Source organism: Osmerus eperlanus, chromosome 8 (assembly GCF_963692335.1).
Source record: "Osmerus eperlanus chromosome 8, fOsmEpe2.1, whole genome shotgun sequence".
In the NCBI taxonomy this organism is placed as follows: Eukaryota; Metazoa; Chordata; class Actinopteri; order Osmeriformes; family Osmeridae; genus Osmerus; species Osmerus eperlanus.
The window spans coordinates 13,242,676-13,263,314 of NC_085025.1; the positions used below are offsets into that span (position 1 = coordinate 13,242,676).

General features: G+C 40.7%; 1 protein-coding gene across 1 annotated transcript in view; it reads right to left on the bottom strand.

The window, feature by feature from the left end:
- LOC134024835 (pleckstrin homology domain-containing family G member 3) overlaps positions 1–20,639 on the bottom strand; it is a 42,796-nt gene that overhangs the window by 9,899 nt on the left and 12,258 nt on the right. Inside the window, exons 3-7 of the mRNA XM_062467549.1 lie at positions 7,943–8,436; positions 3,461–3,561; positions 897–966; positions 674–720; positions 123–273 (exon numbers count right to left, since the gene is read on the bottom strand). Coding sequence (XP_062323533.1) covers positions 123–273; positions 674–720; positions 897–966; positions 3,461–3,561; positions 7,943–8,436 — 863 coding nt within the window. The remainder of the gene's footprint in view (positions 1–122; positions 274–673; positions 721–896; positions 967–3,460; positions 3,562–7,942; positions 8,437–20,639) is intronic.

Here is a 20,639-nt window from a genome sequence, read left to right on the forward strand (position 1 = left end):
TTTTTGATGCAAGTTTAATATCAGACTAATGTTTATGTTCTGGCTTTTGTACCAAATCTTTGCAATAAAAGCATTTCTCAAACGTTAAAGGCTTGTACGCTGTGGTTTGAGTTTGTCTGTACCTGGAGCAGGAGGTGGTATTTGAGGATCCTCTGGACGGGCTTGAGCAGGTAGGAACCCAAAGGAAGGGAGCGCTTCAGGGAGGCCTGCCGCTCACGGAAGAACTTGGCCAGGGATTTGTTCCTCATGCAGTCAGTCAGAGCAGCCACCGAGCTGGAGGAAATGAAGAAAATGCAGAACTCAAAAGTCTGAGAATTTGTTGAATATCCATTCACTTTTTTTGGGCCAGGAAATTGTGCTACATGAAATTGTGCTATTTCTTGAGGGAATATTAAGGCAACCAAGAATTATGGATATTAATTCTACCACTAGGAGGAGAGCAAACTTCAGCGAAACATGGTATTTTTCTTAAGATCCTGATTTTAACAATTGACAAGCACATGCCAGATCCAGTGCCAAGAGCAAGATTGTCTTGCATACCAGACTGAACATCATAATTGCTACAAAGTAAACCCCCTTTTTTCCTGTCAGTTATAACATTTTATTAAATGTCCAACATGTCTATGTACCATGTATTTCACACCTCTTACTTCCCATCCCAAGCTTTACTTACTTTGGGTAGTTGGTGCAGTATTGTGTATAGATTTCAAAGTATTCACTCTGAAATTGGAACACAAACAGATTTTACATGAATGTAAACTGCATGAAGTACATGCATATTAGAGTTCAATTCACAAATGTAATTGATCTTTTGAAAACTGCTATCAAGCATTTGAATAACCTCAGATGATGTCAAGAAATATTTCAGGGTAAAAAATGACAACGCTCTCCCTCACCTTCATCACAAAGCATCTGGCGATGGCAACCGGATTGTTGTCACACATGTCCAGGGACTGCAGAAGTTCACTACAGATAAAATGTCCAAACAAGAAACATTTGAGGTTAATGTGTGTCAGTTCATAAAGGCCACACAGAATGACCATGCAATCACTTTTTACACACACAATACATTCCTTGTACCTATATGTCATTTAGCAATTTCTCAGTAATTGGTTTGGGACTGGTTGAAATTCCATGAAGTGACACACCTTTCTAACGGATTCAATACAATATAAATGTGTGACGTTATTGCTGTTGTCATTGTGCCACATGCCTTGTGGGTCTGTTTTGGATGGGTGGGTAACCCTCAGAAGTTGCTTGCGACAGTTGGGGTGCTTCACCACACAAGAGGCACAGCAAACCAAATCACAGCACACCAGGCACTTAGTGCTAGCATGCAGTTTCCCCTAGTGGATCAATAAAGTGCCTACTACTATCAATCACTTCAAAACGGGCAGACCAAAACTTACCGTCCCACGCCACAAGTGAAGCATAAACAGCCCCCCTCTGACTGAATAACAACAGACAGATGTCATTTTAGTAAACAAAGCATGATGCCTCTTTGCCTACTTAGTTTTTGGTGTCAGAGGCTTGCTGCATAGCAGTGGAAATAAAGATGTGCCACTGAATTCAAGGCTAGCATTGTTAACCAAACCTCAGCCTTGACAAAGAACAGATGTTGTCAGTAATACATGGTGCAAGACTCCTTAAGGTAAAGAGGATTCAATTTCAGGTCAATGTTTTTTCCCCCTGACTTTCCAGGTTTTTCCCATGATTGTGACTGACACTGATCTCGCCAACACTGCAGAGGACAGTTTGGGCGAAAGATTAAGATGTATTCTTTAATGAGCACTAAGTTGAATGAACATTTTGAAAGAGAAGTTGACTGAACTAGACAGATACAGGGTTACAGCAATTCAAACATTCTTAAGGTCAGTTGAGCTTAAGAATGAATAAGATCAGTGTGCTTCCTACCTTTCTCCAACATGCAAAAGTTAACCGTCTTGTTATTGCACAACCCTATCCAGATATAGAATATAAGAACTGATATTATTCAAATAAAAATGGCAAATTAACTTAAGTTAAATTCAGAATGGCCATTTGAGCAAACAGTTTGGGAATAGGGCCCTCAGCTTCTGGGTTGTTCCAAGCATCCATTTTTAAATATTGTGCGAGTACCATTTCAGACCATCTGTCTGAGTACAAATCACAACACGTCCACAGTTATTGTTCGGTCAGCAATTCCATTCAAAAATCCCCAAATAAGACTCATAATATCTCTGCCGTTTTTCATAACTTAGAACAAAAATGATTGGAAAATCTACTTGCATTGTAAATGCCCCACCACTGGCAAAAACCAACTTCAGCTTCGAAGGTCTCTCTCCGTTTACGGTTCATTCAACTCAAGTGATCTGTGCTCTGAAAGAGCCAATCACAGCCCTGGTAGAGCTAAAATCCCATATGTGAATTGAACATCCTAATCCATGGCAGTCAGCATTAACGATTGGGACGATCATTGAATAGCTCATGCTGGCTTGGGCCACTTTGAAATTGTTCTTTGAAATTGATGGATATTTTTTCAGCAGAAAGGTCCTAAAAAAGTGCATAACCAAAGCCAAAAGGCCAATGCTATGGACCAGGGAAACCCACAGGCCAGATCCCAAATATTTGGAACATGGAAATGTTATTGGTATTGATCGAAGCTATCTTTAGCACCAGCTTCGTAGTGAATCATACGCTCCACTGACCAGAAAGACAAATAGACTGTGTGTGTGTGTGTGTTTGTCTGTGCATATTTGCTTGTGAAAATACAGAATTTTAAACAAATTCCAGGGGAGTCCAAAGTTTAGATTTTTCCTAAAACACAGAACTTGAAATCTGCATACTGTGGGCAAACACCCTCACTCTTTCTGATGGGCATCTCTCCGGGTGTCTGGCTTCAAAACTGTGCCGTTTCAAAACTGTGCCAACGGCACAACAGACTATTGTCAACACTAGCAGCACTGTGTAAACTGTTACCCAGTTTGTTACCACCAATTCTAAGGAAAACACATTTAAAGTTACAAAGATGGTGTACTGGTTTGTCCCAGAAGCTGCATGACCGGAATGATGTTGTACATTGATTCACTATAGGAAAAACATGCATGTGTGCGTTTGTGTGGGCTCAGGCAAGCAAGCCAGTGAGAGAGAGGAGACAGAGAGTTTGAGAATGTTGACCTTGTGTGTTTGTGTAGAAACCATGTTCTTTATTTGGATCCTCAAATTCATGTAATAAAAAAGAATTCCAATGTTAAACCCCATGGTATTTGTGAGATACTTTGCTTTAGCTTGGGTTTTGTGCTTGGCATACAAAAAACGTTACTTTACACATATTATATTTTATAATGTGAGAAATCTGCTACAGAAAGGTTGAAATGAAAAAGAACTAACAAAGTGACGTCATACAATAATAAAATAATTCACTCATATATATCCACCCCCTGGGACAAAACTAGTTATTTTGACTGCAGCAGAATATTACCTGTTGAATTCATAGATGTCCTCAATGTTTCCGAAGAGGGCGCACACCTGCTCAGGTCTGATGGGCAGGTCTGCCTGGTCGACGATGTGGCCCAGATAGTCCTGAAACACAGAGATGTTTGTGTGCATCAGTAGTAAGCATAATATAATTTGATGTTCATAAAGTGTTTTAATATTAAGAGTGAAACTTAATTGTCAGTAAAACAGAATGGACTGGAGAATAAAGAGCCAAACAAAGGATAAGTTAAACAAATTTGACTGAGTCAATATATAAGGTGTCTGTGGTCACTTGTATCAATAACTATAGAAAGCATATGTTTTTCTATGCGGTAGAATTTGTCTGAGCTTCTTGGTTAACCCAGCCCATTTTGAGTTGAGAGCAGTTTAGTTGTGAGTTAGTTCATTGGCCACTAGAGGTCCTATAACTCTCGCTGTGACAAGGTCCTTGTCGTCCACTATGCTGCATGTGGTAATCTGGATTGCGTCATTGTTTACCTCCTGTGCTGTTAAAAGCCTCTACTGACATCTGTCTTGTTGTCATTTGACGTTTTCTTCTAAGTATTATGAGAACAGAATGACAGAAAGTGTCTTAATACCACCACCCGCATCATGTTTTGCGAGTAAAGATGTAAAAAGTTATCCCCTTTAGCTGGTGCAAACATATAAACAAAGGCTTGGAATCTGTCAGATTTGATCAATGTACGACAGTAGTGCTAAATGACATCAGCTCATATGTAATTGTGCATTCCCAGTGGAAATCTGACACTCGAGAAAAGCTGCAGACTTTGCACACTGTTTAATAGTTCTCTTTTTTCCCACTATACAATATTCACCCCTTAAAGTTAAATGACTTCATTTAGTGTTGCTCAGGAAGGGAAAAAAAAAATGAAAGGATGGAATTTCTTTGTACGAAAATTGCTCTCAGTGACCATCAAACACTACCCAGTGTACCAAAATATGTTTGATCAGTCTGTCACAAACTGAAGGGCTTTGTTTAAACTCTATATGCACAGGATGATATTTGAACATCATGCAAATGTCTGCAAGCCAAGTATACTGAATGTAGGATTATTAAGCATAGCCTACAACACTAATGCAACCCGAATGTAAATACACCGTTTACACACACACAAAATATGTCGAGCTTGAGCTTGTGCACATATTTACACATTAAAAACAAATGCTACACACACACACACAAACAAACAAATGTACTTGCATAAACAAACACCAGCTGGTCTCTGGTGCAGCAAGGCTGATTATATTCAAAGTGGAACTTTCACATCTGTTCTATTCCTTCCACTTTCACACATGTTGTAAATATATGTTGCTGGGTGATGAAGGCGGATACAGCTGCAGCAGGAAACACAGAGCCTGGTTTCTCCATCTTACCTTGGTCCCTGATGTAAAAGAGATGACTGACAGCAAGGTCATGTCTACAAGGTAGAATGGCAGTGATGCATGTTCTTACATTGTTCCCCACCCTGTCTGTCTGTCATGTAGGCTGTGCATGTGTGCAGTAAGGTACAGTATATGTGTATTCATGTATTCATGCACACTGAGCCTTCGCATTTAACATGTGAAAAATCATTTATTTCTGCTTCAACAGCAAAGTCAACATTTCTTAAGCATAGCTTGAAATTCTTTCACGTGGTACTTTGTGAAATAGTTCTCCATTTCCTAATTTTGCTAATATACCTTACTGGGAGGGCATACATTTAATATTGCATTCCATGTTTTGAGGAGTAATGTGAAGTCATGTGAAACCTGTGTGTGGTGCACTGTATTAATTTGCAACTGATTATTGTAAAAGACCCATCTTGCCTTAACTCAAGTCCACAAAATTATTTAATTAAAGGATATGGACTGAACTGTGAGTATCTACAGCGTGTGGGATTAATACTAAGACCAGGTTTGTAATGGACCCGCCCTTGAAGGGAGACAGTGCATGAAGGTGTGTAACATTGCCCCGCTAAATACTATAAAAACAAGACTTAAAAACATTTAGGGAACTGTATTAATATAGACATACCGATACAATAGTTTTTCCAGTTTAAGATTGTTAAGAATCTGGATAGAATGAATTGACAGCCAATACTGTCTGTGGATGTGTTACTTTGAATTTGTTGTTCATAATCACAACCATAAACTTCAACCAAGGACTACAACAATTTTCAAAAGTGTTGAAACGTGTTACAGTTCAATTAAAATGCTAATATTGAAGAGTTTGAGAGTGGGTTTTTCATTGCGTGGTCTGCAAGGTCAAAAGCGGTGCCACTGTCTGTTGGAGCTATGGAGTGGGGAGAATTTGAGTTAATGAATCCAGACAAGCCCATTGTGAGCAGCTCTACTGATTGTGGTTATGTTGGGAAAGGTTCAAATAAATCTGTCCTTCTTGTCAAATCATTGCTCCAAATCAGAGCGGACAAAATTACACAATTAAATCTTGACTTAATGACCTCTTGGCAAATGTGTGGATGACGCCACAGGTAAATTGTGAGTACTAACTGGCACACCAATTGACCCTAATCTTAAATACGAGTTAAGCTTTAATCTTAAAGCAGGTGTATTATTTTGTTTTGAGTCTTGTCAAAAAGATCCTGAAGGTCAACAATATTTTGTAAAGCTAAGAGCTTTTGTAAAGCCAGACAACAATAATGTATCTGTGTAGCTTGCTTTTATCTGATCTTGTATCACTTGCAAGTGATCATTTTAACGTGTACTTCTGCAGCACATTCCGTATTTGTACACTCAAATGGATTCTGCCCGAGGACCCACAAACTAAAAGGCATGAGTAATGTTATTTAGCAGTGGTCTTCAACCCTGATCCTTAGGGCCCACTGTCCTGTATGTTGTAGATGTGTCCCTGCTCCGACACACTTGATTCAAATGAATGGGCTGCTATGAGGCTCTGCAGAAGCCAGATAACAACAACCATTAATTTCAATCAGGTGTGTTGGAGCAGGGAAACATCTACAACAAACAGGACAGTGGGCCCTGGGATATGGATTGAGGAACACATCGCAGACCACAGTGTGTGATGAATGCTTGTCTGTGTGTAAACTACGACCTGAGATCACAGCTGGTCTGGAAAAAACCCTGAGGCGAAAGGTACGCCTACAATCCCTTTCATCACTCCAACTGTATGTCTGCAGACGTGTGAGGTATGGAGGGCTGCAGGTGCCGTGCAGAGCATCTGCACAGTTGCACAATAACGTCAGCATTGTGTGCATCCACATTATATGATGGAGCATGTTTGAATAATACGTTATACTGAATATCATACATGTAATAGAAATACTGTATGTGAAAAGGTAACCTTGCACTTGTCATTGGGTTTCCACTGGTCTGGACTGTGGATGTGCATCATTTTGCCTTTGGTTTAAAAGACAGTGGCTTGTCGGCTCAAGGACCAACACCATCCTACACAGTCAACCCCCATTGTTACATAACCAGATGATCCCATAGCAAAGGACATCTTAAGTCTTAAAGGGTTAATTATAGTCACTGGCATTGCTAGGCTAGAAGCGCTGCACCTTCAAACCATGAGCTCCTATCCGTCCGCTCAACGCACTGATAAAAGTTTTGATGACTTGTCAGTTGAATGCAGTTTGACAGCTAAAGCAGTGACATGGGGATTATCCCAGTCAGCACAAAGCAACATGCTCACGCACTTACACATACAAATAATAGACTTTGCTAAGCTCCTCGCGCTGAACTGATCGGACCACGCTAACGGGATTAGCGGCATAAGTGGTGAACGACAGCTCTCAGGCGAAGCCGTTTTCCGGGTTATTCAAGATGCCGTAGGATTCAGGGTTCAGCACAGCATGAGGCCTTCACTAGGGCAGAGATCTAAATCCACTTTATGAATAGCAGTTCAAACGAAAGACAAGACGCTGTTTACATCCTCGTCGCTTTGGTCTTGCAAGTGAAACTTTGACTTTATTCCTGTGCCATTCTAGATCAAAACACACTCGTTGGCTTGTCTTTGAGTTATAGAACAGACGTTTGACCTCTCTTTGGCTACTGTTTGTGTCTGGGTTTGGATTAGGGGAATGGCTTGGACAGGGCTGGGCTAAGTTGACCAGGACCCGCTGAAATGTGTGTAGTAGAATAAATCTCCTAAACGCCTCAGACTAACACCATGAATGGCATGGCTTAGATCCTGTTCCACTGCCACTGGGAGTGTCTTAACAACGGGAGTCAGATGGCTGAGCGGTTAGGGAGTCGGGATATTAATCAGAAGGTTGTTGGTTCGATTCCCGGCCGTGCAAAATGATGTTGTGTCCTTGGGCAAGGCACTTCACCCTACTTGCCTCGGGGAGAATGTCCCTGTACTTACTGTAAGTCGCTCTGGATAAGAGCGTCTCCTAAATGACTAAATGTAACAAACAGTAGATGTTGGTTTAAGGTTTACCTCCGACTTGCATGGAGACGAAGCCTTTTTTGTTGTCATTGAGAAACATATTCTAACGCTTACCTCTACGATCATGCGCAGATCCCTCACGTACATGCGCTCCGTCTCGATGATCTCCATGACCACACGGTCGACGTAGGTGAGCTGTGGGTTGGGTGCCATGGTCTTGGCGGCAAAGGGCGACAAGGGGTTAAGGTGGAAACGGCCGCTGGCGGCTCGTGAGGGTGTGGCGATGTTCTTGTTGTTCTCGGAGACACCCTGAGAGGCTGGTGCTTCCCCAGTCGGATCCCCTTTATCAAGGTCTCTTTCACCCTGGTTCCCGGTACCTTCAGGGGGACTCAGGTCTAAGTCTATGTCCTCTCCGGTAGGGGGGGCTGCGCCGCCCGGGGCTATGACAGCGGGGCAGTCGTCCCTGGATGAGCCAGACCCCGAGGAGAGCGTGGAGACCAGGCTCACGGGACGCTGGCCGGCAGAGGGGAAGTCCGGGCAGTCGGAGGGCGTGGTCGACGGTGCCCGCTCATTACTGCTGATGGAGGCGGTGGACAAGCGGGGGGATTCTGAAGGGACAAGGAGAGAAACATAACAATTGGTGGGTTCAGTAGGAGTCTATCCTTCAGGTCTCATTCAGACTGTTCTATTATTCACTGAGAACTCATGTGTTTTCAGTCACTCGGATCATAAAGTCACTTTAGTCATTGAAATCATATAAACAAATCACATCAGTGAGAGAAAGGACTTTCGGGCCGAGATAATGGAATAGTGCCAAGTCTCACAGAAAGTCAGAACAGACCATGAAAGGATTAGCCGTTTCATTGCTCCCCGAGTTTGTCATGGTTGTGGCAGTGTTAAATCACTTTCTGCACAGAAGTCAAATCAAATTGGTTTTACTGACTGAATAAATTGTGAGCAAACAGTTTTTTCCTCAACTAGATTCATATTGAGCACAGCTATTAGAATTCTGATCAGAATATATGGCCAAATCTGTTGACTGTAGTGCTCATACAGGATGGGAACTATTGGACAGTGTGTTAATAATATGTCTGAGGCATGATTCCCTTTACTATTTTATGCTAATTTTACTCAGAAGGGTTGGTAAATCATGCTTTGGTAATACTGAATGTAAATAAAGTTCTTATATATTCCATCTGTTGGGGTGTGGGAACATAATACTGTGTTAAAGTCTGTAAAAAGACCATTATCCAACATTTTATGAACTTATTCACTTTACGTACACGTCAAGGGTTTGGGCCCACTTAAGAACTATCAAAAACCTGGTCCTCATGTTAAACAAAGACCCTCTGTGTCGTCATCTCTAGCTGAGACTGAATTTAAACACCCCACATCCTTTGGAAAATCCAATCATTTCCTTCTGTTCCACTCTCAAAAGATTTACATGTCAACGCCTGAGTAATGCTGGAACCAACGGCTTGGGAATGTTGTCGATCTGCTCACCTAACTTGACGAGATGACCAGAAGGCTCTACTAACATTTACCTGACAGTGTTCAAGTCTTGAGGTTCTGTGTCTTTCTACAGTAAACTACTGTAAGTCCACATACCAGCCCTAACTGCTTTATACGTTTAGAACTTTAAACAGCACATTGAAAGTGTTTTGACAATGCCAAAATAATTGGCCTACAACACTGGCATGTATAGAAAGTTCATTAAGCCCTATAAACATTACCAGATAACTTCTGAATCAGCAGCTGAAGTGTTTTGATTCACATAATGTACATTACCTTTTGATTGTCTTTATAGCAGGTGTTTACATGCATTATGTGCCTTTGCCAAAGCAAATAAAAAAAAACTTATGTTCTGCTTTGTTCTTGCACAGTGCAAATGCACAAAATGTTCAATGAAGTCATTGATTTTAAGTGAAATTTCAGCTGGAAAGTTCTGAGGTTGGCTTTGTTTGAGTAGTTGCCTAGTAACTATCTTTTCTACTGAATGAAGGAAATGGCCACACGAATCTGCTTCATAAATGGAAGGAAGCAAATCACCACAAAAATTGTATTGGAAACAAAATACCAGCCATTCACATTTCAATTACCTCATCTTCACAGGATTAGAGCTCATGCCCTAACCATTATATAAAAATTGATTATGCAATGATAAAACAAAAATGTTTCCTGACAGTCAGAGAAAGACCTATTATTTTATGTAGTGGTCAAGCATTTCCAAAAAGTAAACATTTTTAAAACACAAACTGTGCTCTCAAAACATTGTTAAATGCTCAATGGAATTTGTAAGATGAAATAAAGACTGGAATTCAAAACGGGACCAAAACACATCTGCCTCAAACTGGCAACAACATTCTGTGAATCATTTCAGCTTGGACACTGCGAAGCTCTTTAAATACCGCGGAAAGGCCAAAAACAGACCGACATACATCCACAAAAACGGCAAGCACAAACATAAGAGTAATCCACAGCTGTGAGCAAGACATTAAATTGTTGGACGTTGTAGCAGCATGTAAAACCACATGTAGTGTACAAGGAAACAGGATATGACTCATGATTAGATGACACTGATGACCAATAAAGATCTGTTTAAATGCGAGTTAAAACATTTTGTAAGCAAGGACTAATATGACCCATCCCCATGACAGAAGACAAATGATTAACATATATTAAGGGCAACACGTTAAATATTGATTGCACAATAATCATCCATTGACATGATCACCAAAGCATGGTTGTATATTAGTGCATCTTCCACATGTCAAATCACAATGTTAGAGGAAAGATGATTGAAGTGATAGAGCGTGGAGAAAACGACTGGAAGATCTGTATGTACCATAATTTGTCATCAAGTTTGATTGGAATTCATGGCATACTTTCAAATACGCTGACATACCGGCTAACCAGTCTTGGGAGGGTTTCACCACAAATTTGAAAAGGATTGAGCCTGAATGTCCACCTGGCAAAGACAATGGGCATATTGAAAGAAACAGAGTTATGTACATTATCTCATTTGGGTCAATAAAAAATGTGCCAGTCATGTCACAGAGGTAAGCAACAGCAAAAGGTACTGACTACCAAGTCAGAACAAGTTTCAATTTTGCAACTACTTTATTAATAATCGCTTTAACAACGGTGTGAGGGGGGGGTTGAAAAAAAAAAGTGTAATAGGAGTAAACAGTGGGTTTCCTTTTTCTCTGCTTTTCCCTGCTGACTTTTGAAGCCTAGGTCAAGGTTAGGTCTTGCAGCAGAAGCCAAACAATTCCCCTTTTTCGGTGCATTCTCCCAAGGAGTGCTTTGAAAAAAAACATTTTCAAACTGCAACGTTGTCCCCAGCCAACCAGTCCCCTGAGAGGCTGGCCTGGACTTTCACCTCCACACAGCCGTTGGCTGAATTATTGCCAACACGGAAACACGCTGGTATTCAAAGAAGTGAGAGAAACATTTGCACTCAAGACATTCAAGTGGCGGTCTTTTAAATGTGCACGCAGGAACACACAGACACACATACTTCTGACTGCGTTTGTTTGAATGTCTTTTAGAAGACAATTCAATTGACAATGACAACATACGCAAAAGTTCTCACTGAAACCCAAACTAAGGGTAAATTCTACTATGGCTCTCTTTGAATGCATACTCGGTCATAAATTTCAATCCAGACATGGACTCAGGCATGTGGTAAGGACATTGTGGACTTTCGTTTATAAATCACGGACGTACGTAAACACAGATCTCACTTCTGTAAATCCATTCAGGTAGCTGACCATAGTAAAAATAAACAAAGCCATATTTACTGTAGGTCTCTTATTGAGACTTGTCCTTTAACCTTACATTTTCAGACTTTTAAAGTCCTGCCAGGACTTTTCAAAGGACCCTGGTAAATGCATCTCCCTCTCAGCCTTAAAAAAAAATCTAAATACAACCATAAAACATTATTATGATACAAATAAATCATTGACCCTATCCTGCTACACAGTTGAAGTGCTTTAATAACATAAGGGGACCACATCTGGTCATGGTAATGCCACACATTCCTACAATACACAAAGAAACACAGACGCAAACCCAAGAAATCTTTACAGGAAAACTAAAACCACTGGACTAGATGCTGTAGATACCATGGATGGTTTAGGTCTCCACAAAAGTCCCCATGCTGACAACAGAAATATTCATATGCACAGCTCACTGTATTTAAATATGCACAACTCTACATAAGCAAATTCAATTGATCTGATCCATTAAGAAAGACAAGTTTTTCTAAATGTTTCAGCATGTATGCTAAAGTTATCAGTCGAAAAGCTAAAATGAGATAAGGATGACACCTGAAGGTTTTATGTATTCAGTGATTTTGGCACTCAAGTATTGAAGAACGTTTTAAGAACGTTAGTTGTACTCTAACAAAATAACATTCAAGGATCAAAACCTTTACCCTACCAAGAACCGTAATTAATCAAAAAAAGGTAATCACACAAATTGCAGATAAGAACAGTAATATTTCTGGTTTACCGGACAAACTTCCCAGAGGCGACTCACCAAACCACTGAGTTAACCTGCGATTTAATCTGTTTTGGAGGGTCTTCTCTGCCCATACGCTCCTGAGGGTGGCTACATCCATGCCTGCTCGAAGGTGGATACCCCAGGATCGGTCTTTGGTCCGACCAACGGTGCTCATAGCGGTCTAGCATACCACAGACTAAGCATACCGTACGAGCCAGCCAAGTTCATGGGCCACTGTATTGACGGAACATTAGTATCACAAACTCCTCAAAGAGCCATAAAAGCAGGTTGTAGTCTACGGTTGCTCTAAACCAGTCAAGTCCAACATATTCCTGAAAACCTGGAAAACTCCTCGGCAGTTCCGTAGGTGGAACGCAAATGAGCCACCTGGGTTTTCTACTTCCACCACACACACACACACACGTGCCCGCCCAGCTGAACTAGGGAGGAGTTAAGGTGTCAACCACAATATAAAAGAGAGAAAGAGAAGTAAAGGAGGTGTGTGTGTGTGTGCGCGTGTGGGGGGTGGGGGTCTAGAGTACTTGAGTGATTACAGGAATGCACAGCGTGAAACGTTATCTATCCTCCCAGTGCTGGCTTCCACCAGGGTTGCTCCCTTATTCCCTCCCTCGTTCCCCCTCTCCACGGGAAAAAAGAGGGGAGGAGTGGTTGCCTAGAGAAGGCAGTGTGTGCCTCTACTTTAGAACAATGGCAGCTAGTGTCTGCGGAATGTCGGGGCACACACACAGAGCAATGCCTTGAGGAATGAGGAAGACATAAATGACCTGGGTAGATAGCCATTAGGTCACGTGTCATGTTACAGTATGGTCAAGGAAACACTCAATGCCTTCTAACATTCTAATGTACATCATAAAAATTATTGTTTGACAAGCACATGGCACAAGACCCACTGTGTGCAGTGATTCATTAAAAGGACACCAATATAATCATATATGGCAATGATATCCATTACCACATTTTAGTGGTATTGGCCATCAATTTCCTCCCCCCAAATGTATTGTCATAGACTTTAAGAGTTCATGCCCTTTCCTGTGAGTGGGGTTTGATAACCAGATAGAGTGAACTTTGCTCGTTTCCTGCAGAGCCTTATGGTTTGATGTCCGACGCTTTTAAATGACCTGTGAGTGTCTTTGAAGTAGCTAGCAGCCCACAAGAGTACAAAATGATCCTGGCCAAGGCTGGCTGGCGGGATCCTGAAGGTCACAGTCAGCATGCTGTGTGGCTGTTTCATCTAAAAATACAACACACTTCACACACACTCGTTATCACAAGGGTAATAATTCAATAAACCAATGATAATAATAATACATTAAAGATCTTGGAAAAGACATACAATTTTTTGTTCTGAAAGATTTTAACTTGTTGACAAACCATCCCTTAATTCAACAGGCATTCCAGTCTAGAACCTGCTGTGAACGTATGCCCTAACCCTATCTGCTATCCAGTTCTATTTGCTGATGCAAATAAAAAATATGTCCATGAAGCCATATTCATCGTCATTTGGTTTGGGTTATCCATATCCTTAAAGTATTGTAGCATTTATCTTTTTGTGCCAAATCCTCGCTATTCCAGTCTCTTACTAGCGAAGGCACTGAGGATTATCCTTAGATGACATTTGTGAGGTAGTTTACAGTACGTCAATGCCATTACGTCACAAAACAAATCCAAAATGGGCACACAAAACTGATACTCAAAACTGCATTGGTGACCCTAAAGAAACCCTTACCTGTCACATGCAAGGTTAACATTATACAGATTACAGTTGAAGTTGACAGAAAGATGGATGGGTAGACAGAGTGAACCCGACCTGAACAAACAACCAAAACATCCTGTAACTCACAAGACACTTGTATTGCAGTGTCTATCCTGTAAACACCTACACAGTATGCAGAGGGGAGGTCTACTTATGAATTACACCATCTTTACTTGTGTAAAAAAAAAAGACTTAAGCAATTGATCACAGTGACAGGATGGAATTTGCTACGGTATTTTAATTAAGAATCTTCTTGTCAGTGCCGTGTATTTCCAATCAACACTTGCAGGTATGAAAAAGCACTCCATGAAGGAACATACTGTACAGTACAACAGCCGTTCCAAACGGTCAAAAGTATGGGTTATCCAGAAATCAAGACATTGACAACTGAGTGTATAAACCAGCAACTAGCTAAAGAATAAGCTGTGCCATCTTTTGAGGCCACTTGTTTTTCCCTGACACTCTCTTGGGCAGCAGTATCATGACAGTCTGTTTGGGGAAACACAAGGGTTCTCTGGAGGGTGTTGACTGACAAAACACCAAGAACAAAATTATCACCATTGCTAAACTGGGGACTAAATGAGTGTGTTCTAATGCAAAACATTCACAATAAATATGTCTAGATATGACATTTGTTGAATTCAGCGGACTGGCTTCTCTAATCCAATTGATGACAAGCAATATCAAATGGATCAACGTTTATTGACAACCAGAGGCCTCAAGGTGAGGCATCACTTGTAATGCCTTATTGTTAATAAATCATCAATGTCACCCAATACTCATAAAATTGGCTCATGTCTTTAACTATGATTCAAGTGTTCAAGAAATAGTCTCAATGGGAGCAAACTGGATGCGTCTTTATTGAAACATTTAGGCATGTACTTGCCGGTACTGAGTAAACTGGGAAATTTACTGTTCTGGTTCAAATTGAGTGATTTATGCATTTGTTCTCCGCATCCATGTGCAATATGTGACTCACCTCTGAGAATAATATGAAGCTGATGAAATGATCATTTATCAATTTGGGTCAGCGAGTTAAGACTCCCATGTAAAACCCACAGTCTTACGTTTCACCACTCCCCTACAGTTCAACTGAGAAAAAGTATTCCGCAAAGACAAACACATGTTAAGACATAATTTGTTTAATCGTTGTATTCCCCCAATGCTTGTTATGGGGTCGGAGGGTAAGGGGGGGGGGGAATTAATGACTGATTACTCATGTCCAGGGAGCTTTCTAAATATGTGATTAATCTATGGGGCCTCGGATCTGGCAGAATAATTGAGATTCCAGTTGAGATTCATTCCTGACCCCTTATTGTAATTCCACACATTCCTGGTCAGTGTCTTAGGGGTTTTTAGTAAAGTGAGTGTCTGCCATGAGCTAACCCCCCCCCCCCCCCCCCCCCCCCCCCTTTTCAAACCCCTGGGCGACAGCCTACAGGAAGCATGTCCTAGCTTGGGAGGTAACACCTCCCACAACAGGGTCAAGCTTTACCTAAAGTCCTTAGGGGGCTTGAGCTGACAAAGAATTTGCTTTACTAGAGTGTTCTATTACACGTTTCCTGAAAAGTACTTTGGATTGATTTATTACACTGGGTTTTCTGAGTGATGTGAATAATTTCAAAAAGACTGATTCTTTTCAATGAATCTTTGAACTGAATAAGATACTCAATGCTTGTCAAAGCTCATGCTGTCTTTCGATCATTAGCTTTTTTCCCCCCAATAAGTAGTTTTTAGAAATAACAGTTATATTGTATTGTATAGTATATCATTTATAGTAGTTTAGGGTCCTCTTTATTACTCATTTTGTGGAAACCAAACATGGAGTTTAAATTGCCCATAATATAGATCACCATGGGGAATTAGGAGTGCTGAACAAGGGAACTCAAATTCACATCTCAAGGAATTACACAACAAGGCTTTCAAACCAGACAGCTAAACCCCCAAGAGCCACTAAAATTATTGAGACATTCAAAGCCAGAAAAAAGGCTTTTCTGCATAGTGGTACAGCTGATGGCCGACTGCCTGCATTGTGTGTGGGCTCTGTTGTCCGTGTAAAAGGGCATAATCTCCACCTCTAGACCAGTAATTATGACCATGACGTGGATTTGTTGTAATCCACATGCACTGGGGCAGCTGGGTAATTTGCGTTCTGACTCACTGATAACTCCGGGATTATGACTGATAATCATACTCATCTCTATCTTAACCACCACCCCTGCCCCTCTCCAGCTCTACCAGATAAAATACTGCTCGAGTGGCCTTTCATTGTTGGGGAAATCTTTTTGTGTGAGACCCCAGTCACACGCAAAACAATAAAGACAGAGGATGATGGAGATGTTATGTAAAATGTGAGCTAGAACATGGTTAAGTAGACTGTCACTATGAACATAATGGTTCGGATGATGGCTTTTAGGATGAATATGTTAACAGCCACCACAAGTAGTTCTTTTGTGCACCATCATTTTGACCCAAAACAACAACAACCACCACAGTAATAAATGTAAACAAACGTTGCAAAACTGAAAAGACACAGATCCTATCACAAGTCTTACCATTGATAGAATGTGACAAGGGCTTCCAAATCGTATCCCACTGAGACTTAAGCACACCACAGAATCGGTGTCAACAACACCGCCATGAACCGTGTCAATACATTTAGAAGATGCCCAGATTAATTTAAGAAGACACGACAAAATAGTTTAGGGTGCTGGCAGAACACCTTGTGGAGAAGTAACAGATCAGTTAAGGAGGACTTGGACATCCTTACATCTTGGACTTCTTCCCAGCCCGTCAAACATATTCTCCATTCGACCCGGGGTACCAGATTAGTGTAATCCATGCTGGTCTGTGAAGTCAAAAGACACACCCTTGATGCCTGCCTGGCGCCTAATGGACTCAAGGGCCTTCTGAGTGCTGCTACCTTTCAGAGAAAGGCCTCCTGACTTGGGTACACTCCATTCCAGTATTCCTGGTTCACTTCAATCTGAGTGGTAGCATATGAGTTACATATAGTATACAGGAAGGCAGGGACAGAGAGAACTATAAAAGGACAGTGAAAGCCTACATCAAAGCCAAACACATGACATTTCAAAGGGGTAAGGAAAGTGTCAGTGCTAAATCTTTCCTGTCCCCCAACAAACCAGACCAGTGGAGATGACACGTTAAAGCAACTGTCGGCAAAGAAAAAAAAAAAAACTAAGAAGTTATAACCCCCATTCTATCCAAGTTGTTTTTAAAACACATACTGTGACTCTGAATTCAGAAGGTAAACCGACGAGTTCTGTTGCTAACGCACAAAAGGGAACAGCTAAGTAAGTAATTTGTTATTGGATGTTTTGTGCCCTGAACCGTTTGTCCTGTAACTGCACACACCTGAGGACAAAACTAAAATAGATTACCAGTAGATCCGATTTCACTCACAACAATCTAATGGAGGGTGAAACTTTTTCTTGGTTCAACCAAAGGTCCTTTGCTACAATGGATGTTTGGCTTCACTATAAAAAGATTCCATCGGAAAGTACATGGGCTTGGCTCTGAAACAATTATACAGTAGTGAATATCTGCTACAGATTCCATTGATCTGATCAATACATGCTTATAAAGCCACACTTGGGTAACTCCAAGAGTAAACCTGATTATATTTCAGCCTTACAATGCTTCAGTATACAGTGCCAGGGCCAAAGCTTAAAGAATTATAAATCAGTTAAGACTACTTTACTGTACTTTACTATAAGCACTGTGGTATTCTTTCTTAAAGCAGTATTTGACTTCATGTGTACTGTATAACCATTTTTTCCATTCTGATTCGATACTTAATAGCTGCATTGCGAACTGCATTACTGTAAACAAATGGACAGAGGAGTATTGATTCCATTTATGTGCTCACCTTGATCTATATACCAAGGACTTATCCTATGATGTGTTGTCTCAGACATTACATAATGTTCTGGGAATCTGACATTCTCAAAGTCTCAGAACCTGATTACTGTATGCAACCCAATATTAGTCTTAGGCTCAAGAACAAGTAAAAAAGGAAAGGTCCATAGGATAAGGGCTGTTAGGATGAGACAGGATTCATCTCGACGGGTACTGTATGGTAAACAACTTCCACTTGCTTCATTGTGAATGATCAGATCTCAGTATTGAAATCTGCAGTGATTTTTGTAAATGTAAAAGGGGATGCCAATCTGAAAAAGGTTATGATTTTAAGGGAATAAATCTTGGTACCAGATTGTTGACTAAGTTAGCCAAAACCATTTAGTTTTTCGACATTAGGACATTGTCAAAACGTACCTTAATTGATTTGTTTCATCCCGAAACAAACACCTTAACAGTCCAAGGAAACCCCGAGAGCTCTCTCAGAAATCTTGATTGATGTCCCTCAACACAATCCCACCCCTCTTCTCAAAAGAAATTGTCCACCATCGCAGCAATTCCTTTGTTGTTCCAGACAGTCTCCTGTACGTGAAGCCACACCAGCACACCTGCCTCCCTTCGCTGCCTGACCACTCTGGCTGCTCCGACAGGAGGCGGAGAAAAAAAACTTTTATCCAATTAGTGTTGGATAGAAGACTGGCCCCGCCTGTCCGCAACACGAGACCGACCCTCCCCACAGAGCCGCAGCAGCTAACAGCTCAATACTTGCAGGATACTTCTACATCATGCTACAATTTGCACATGAGCTTGGATTTGTGATGTAACATAAAACAACTCAGCTTTTTAATAAATATGTTTGTTTAGTTTTTTAGTTTTTTTACTGCAATCCTTCTGTGCCTTCCCTGTGAAGGTTACAAATGAAAAACGGGAGATATAACTGGTCCCTCCCCCCAACATAATTGGTATATTTACGTTGTTAGGTTGACAATTTAATATCAAATGGGATTGATGGCAAAATCCATTCCAAAATCCATTATACTTGTTGTTCATAAAAATAAGTAATCTCTTAGAATCTATGTCATACTCATAATCCTTGCTCCCACGGTCAGACTTTGGGGGTTTGAGGTAAATGTCAAGTACATAATTTTAGGTACATGTGACTCAGTAGCCTTATTAGATGTATTTTAATTTAACTTAGTCTTTTTATATAGAATTGTTCCGTAAAATTCTTCCCTACCAATGTGTGAAGCATTATTTTGCCCTTGATTTGTTCCAGGTCATTATATCACCTGGGAACTAATGTTGAGAGACCCTTGATTGACAGGGTAACTTACAGTACAGTTCAGCCCACAGTAATAGGATAAGAAGCAAGCAAGCACCAATAAGCAAACTCCCCCTGGAGCCTTCTTCTGAAAGTACAGTGACACTTCTGAGTAACTTCTGGGTCCACATAACACACCATACACAATGTGACACATTGAACCTGTGAGGCACCCATGCATAGCATCACGAGTGAGTCTATGGAAACTAGCCTTTTATGTGTTCAAGACATTCATCTCACCGATTTAGAACACACATACAATTTCCCAAGAATTTAGTGGATATTTTAGAGAATCCTGCAACTGTCTCAAAATGTGTCACAAGGGTACCATTAAAAAGCAGTTATAGCTGAAGAATACACCATATTGCCAAAAGCTAAATAAGAATAAAAGCACACTTAATTAGTGGGACTTCCCCCATAGTCTATTAAAAGCTCTCCTTAACATAATAAAGCAAAAGAGGAATTTTATTCCTTCCATCATTTGTGCTGAACTAAGACAGTATTCATTTAAGCTTACATACAGTAATGCCTTTACACCTACACAATTGTTGTGGCCCAAATACACAAATATAAATTTGTGTGGTTTTCTTTGTTTGTCCTTGTATCATTTCACAAACACCAAAGATAACGTCATAAGTATCTGCAGTATAAACAGACTGAATGCTGCTTGGACAATAATGAACAGTAGTGTACAAACTGGTTTCTGAGTGATATGTAGCATGAAACTGGTCAAGTCATGAACTCAGTACAATGTCTTAGTTGTGTCTGCATCACAATGATCTTGGCAAAAGCGTACACTTTTGGGGTACTTTTGGGGATTGATGCATATTGAATTTCATGTGTCCTTGCAGTTAAATTTCTACCTCAATTTCTTCTGCCACTGTGTAGTGTAAACTTTCTCTTGTACTTAACAGTTTTTACCATCATCTGAAAGAATGTTCCAGAACACTATACAGCCCATCAACCCCTTGAAAACATTTGTAGGTAAAGATAGGTTTATAAAATGCCTGCTGGTTGTTTAATCGAATGTAGCTTGGCTACTGCTATGATAGCCATCACTACCCAAGAAAGCCTCTGCAGAATGGGGTCCCAGTATCTAAGCAACCAGGTGACGTGACGAGATAAAAGCATCCAGCCCTCATCCTGTGCTATCACAGACAACACACTGGGAGCAATATGAACTGTATACAGGCAACCAGAACAGCAACAATAAATGGCCTAGCCTTCTTGTTTGAGAATTCTCAACCGTGCAATTAAAAAAAAGGAAAAAAATATGTTTTGATTAATTGTGAGTCTAACTACAACCATTCTAAGCCAAACTGCATTTTAAG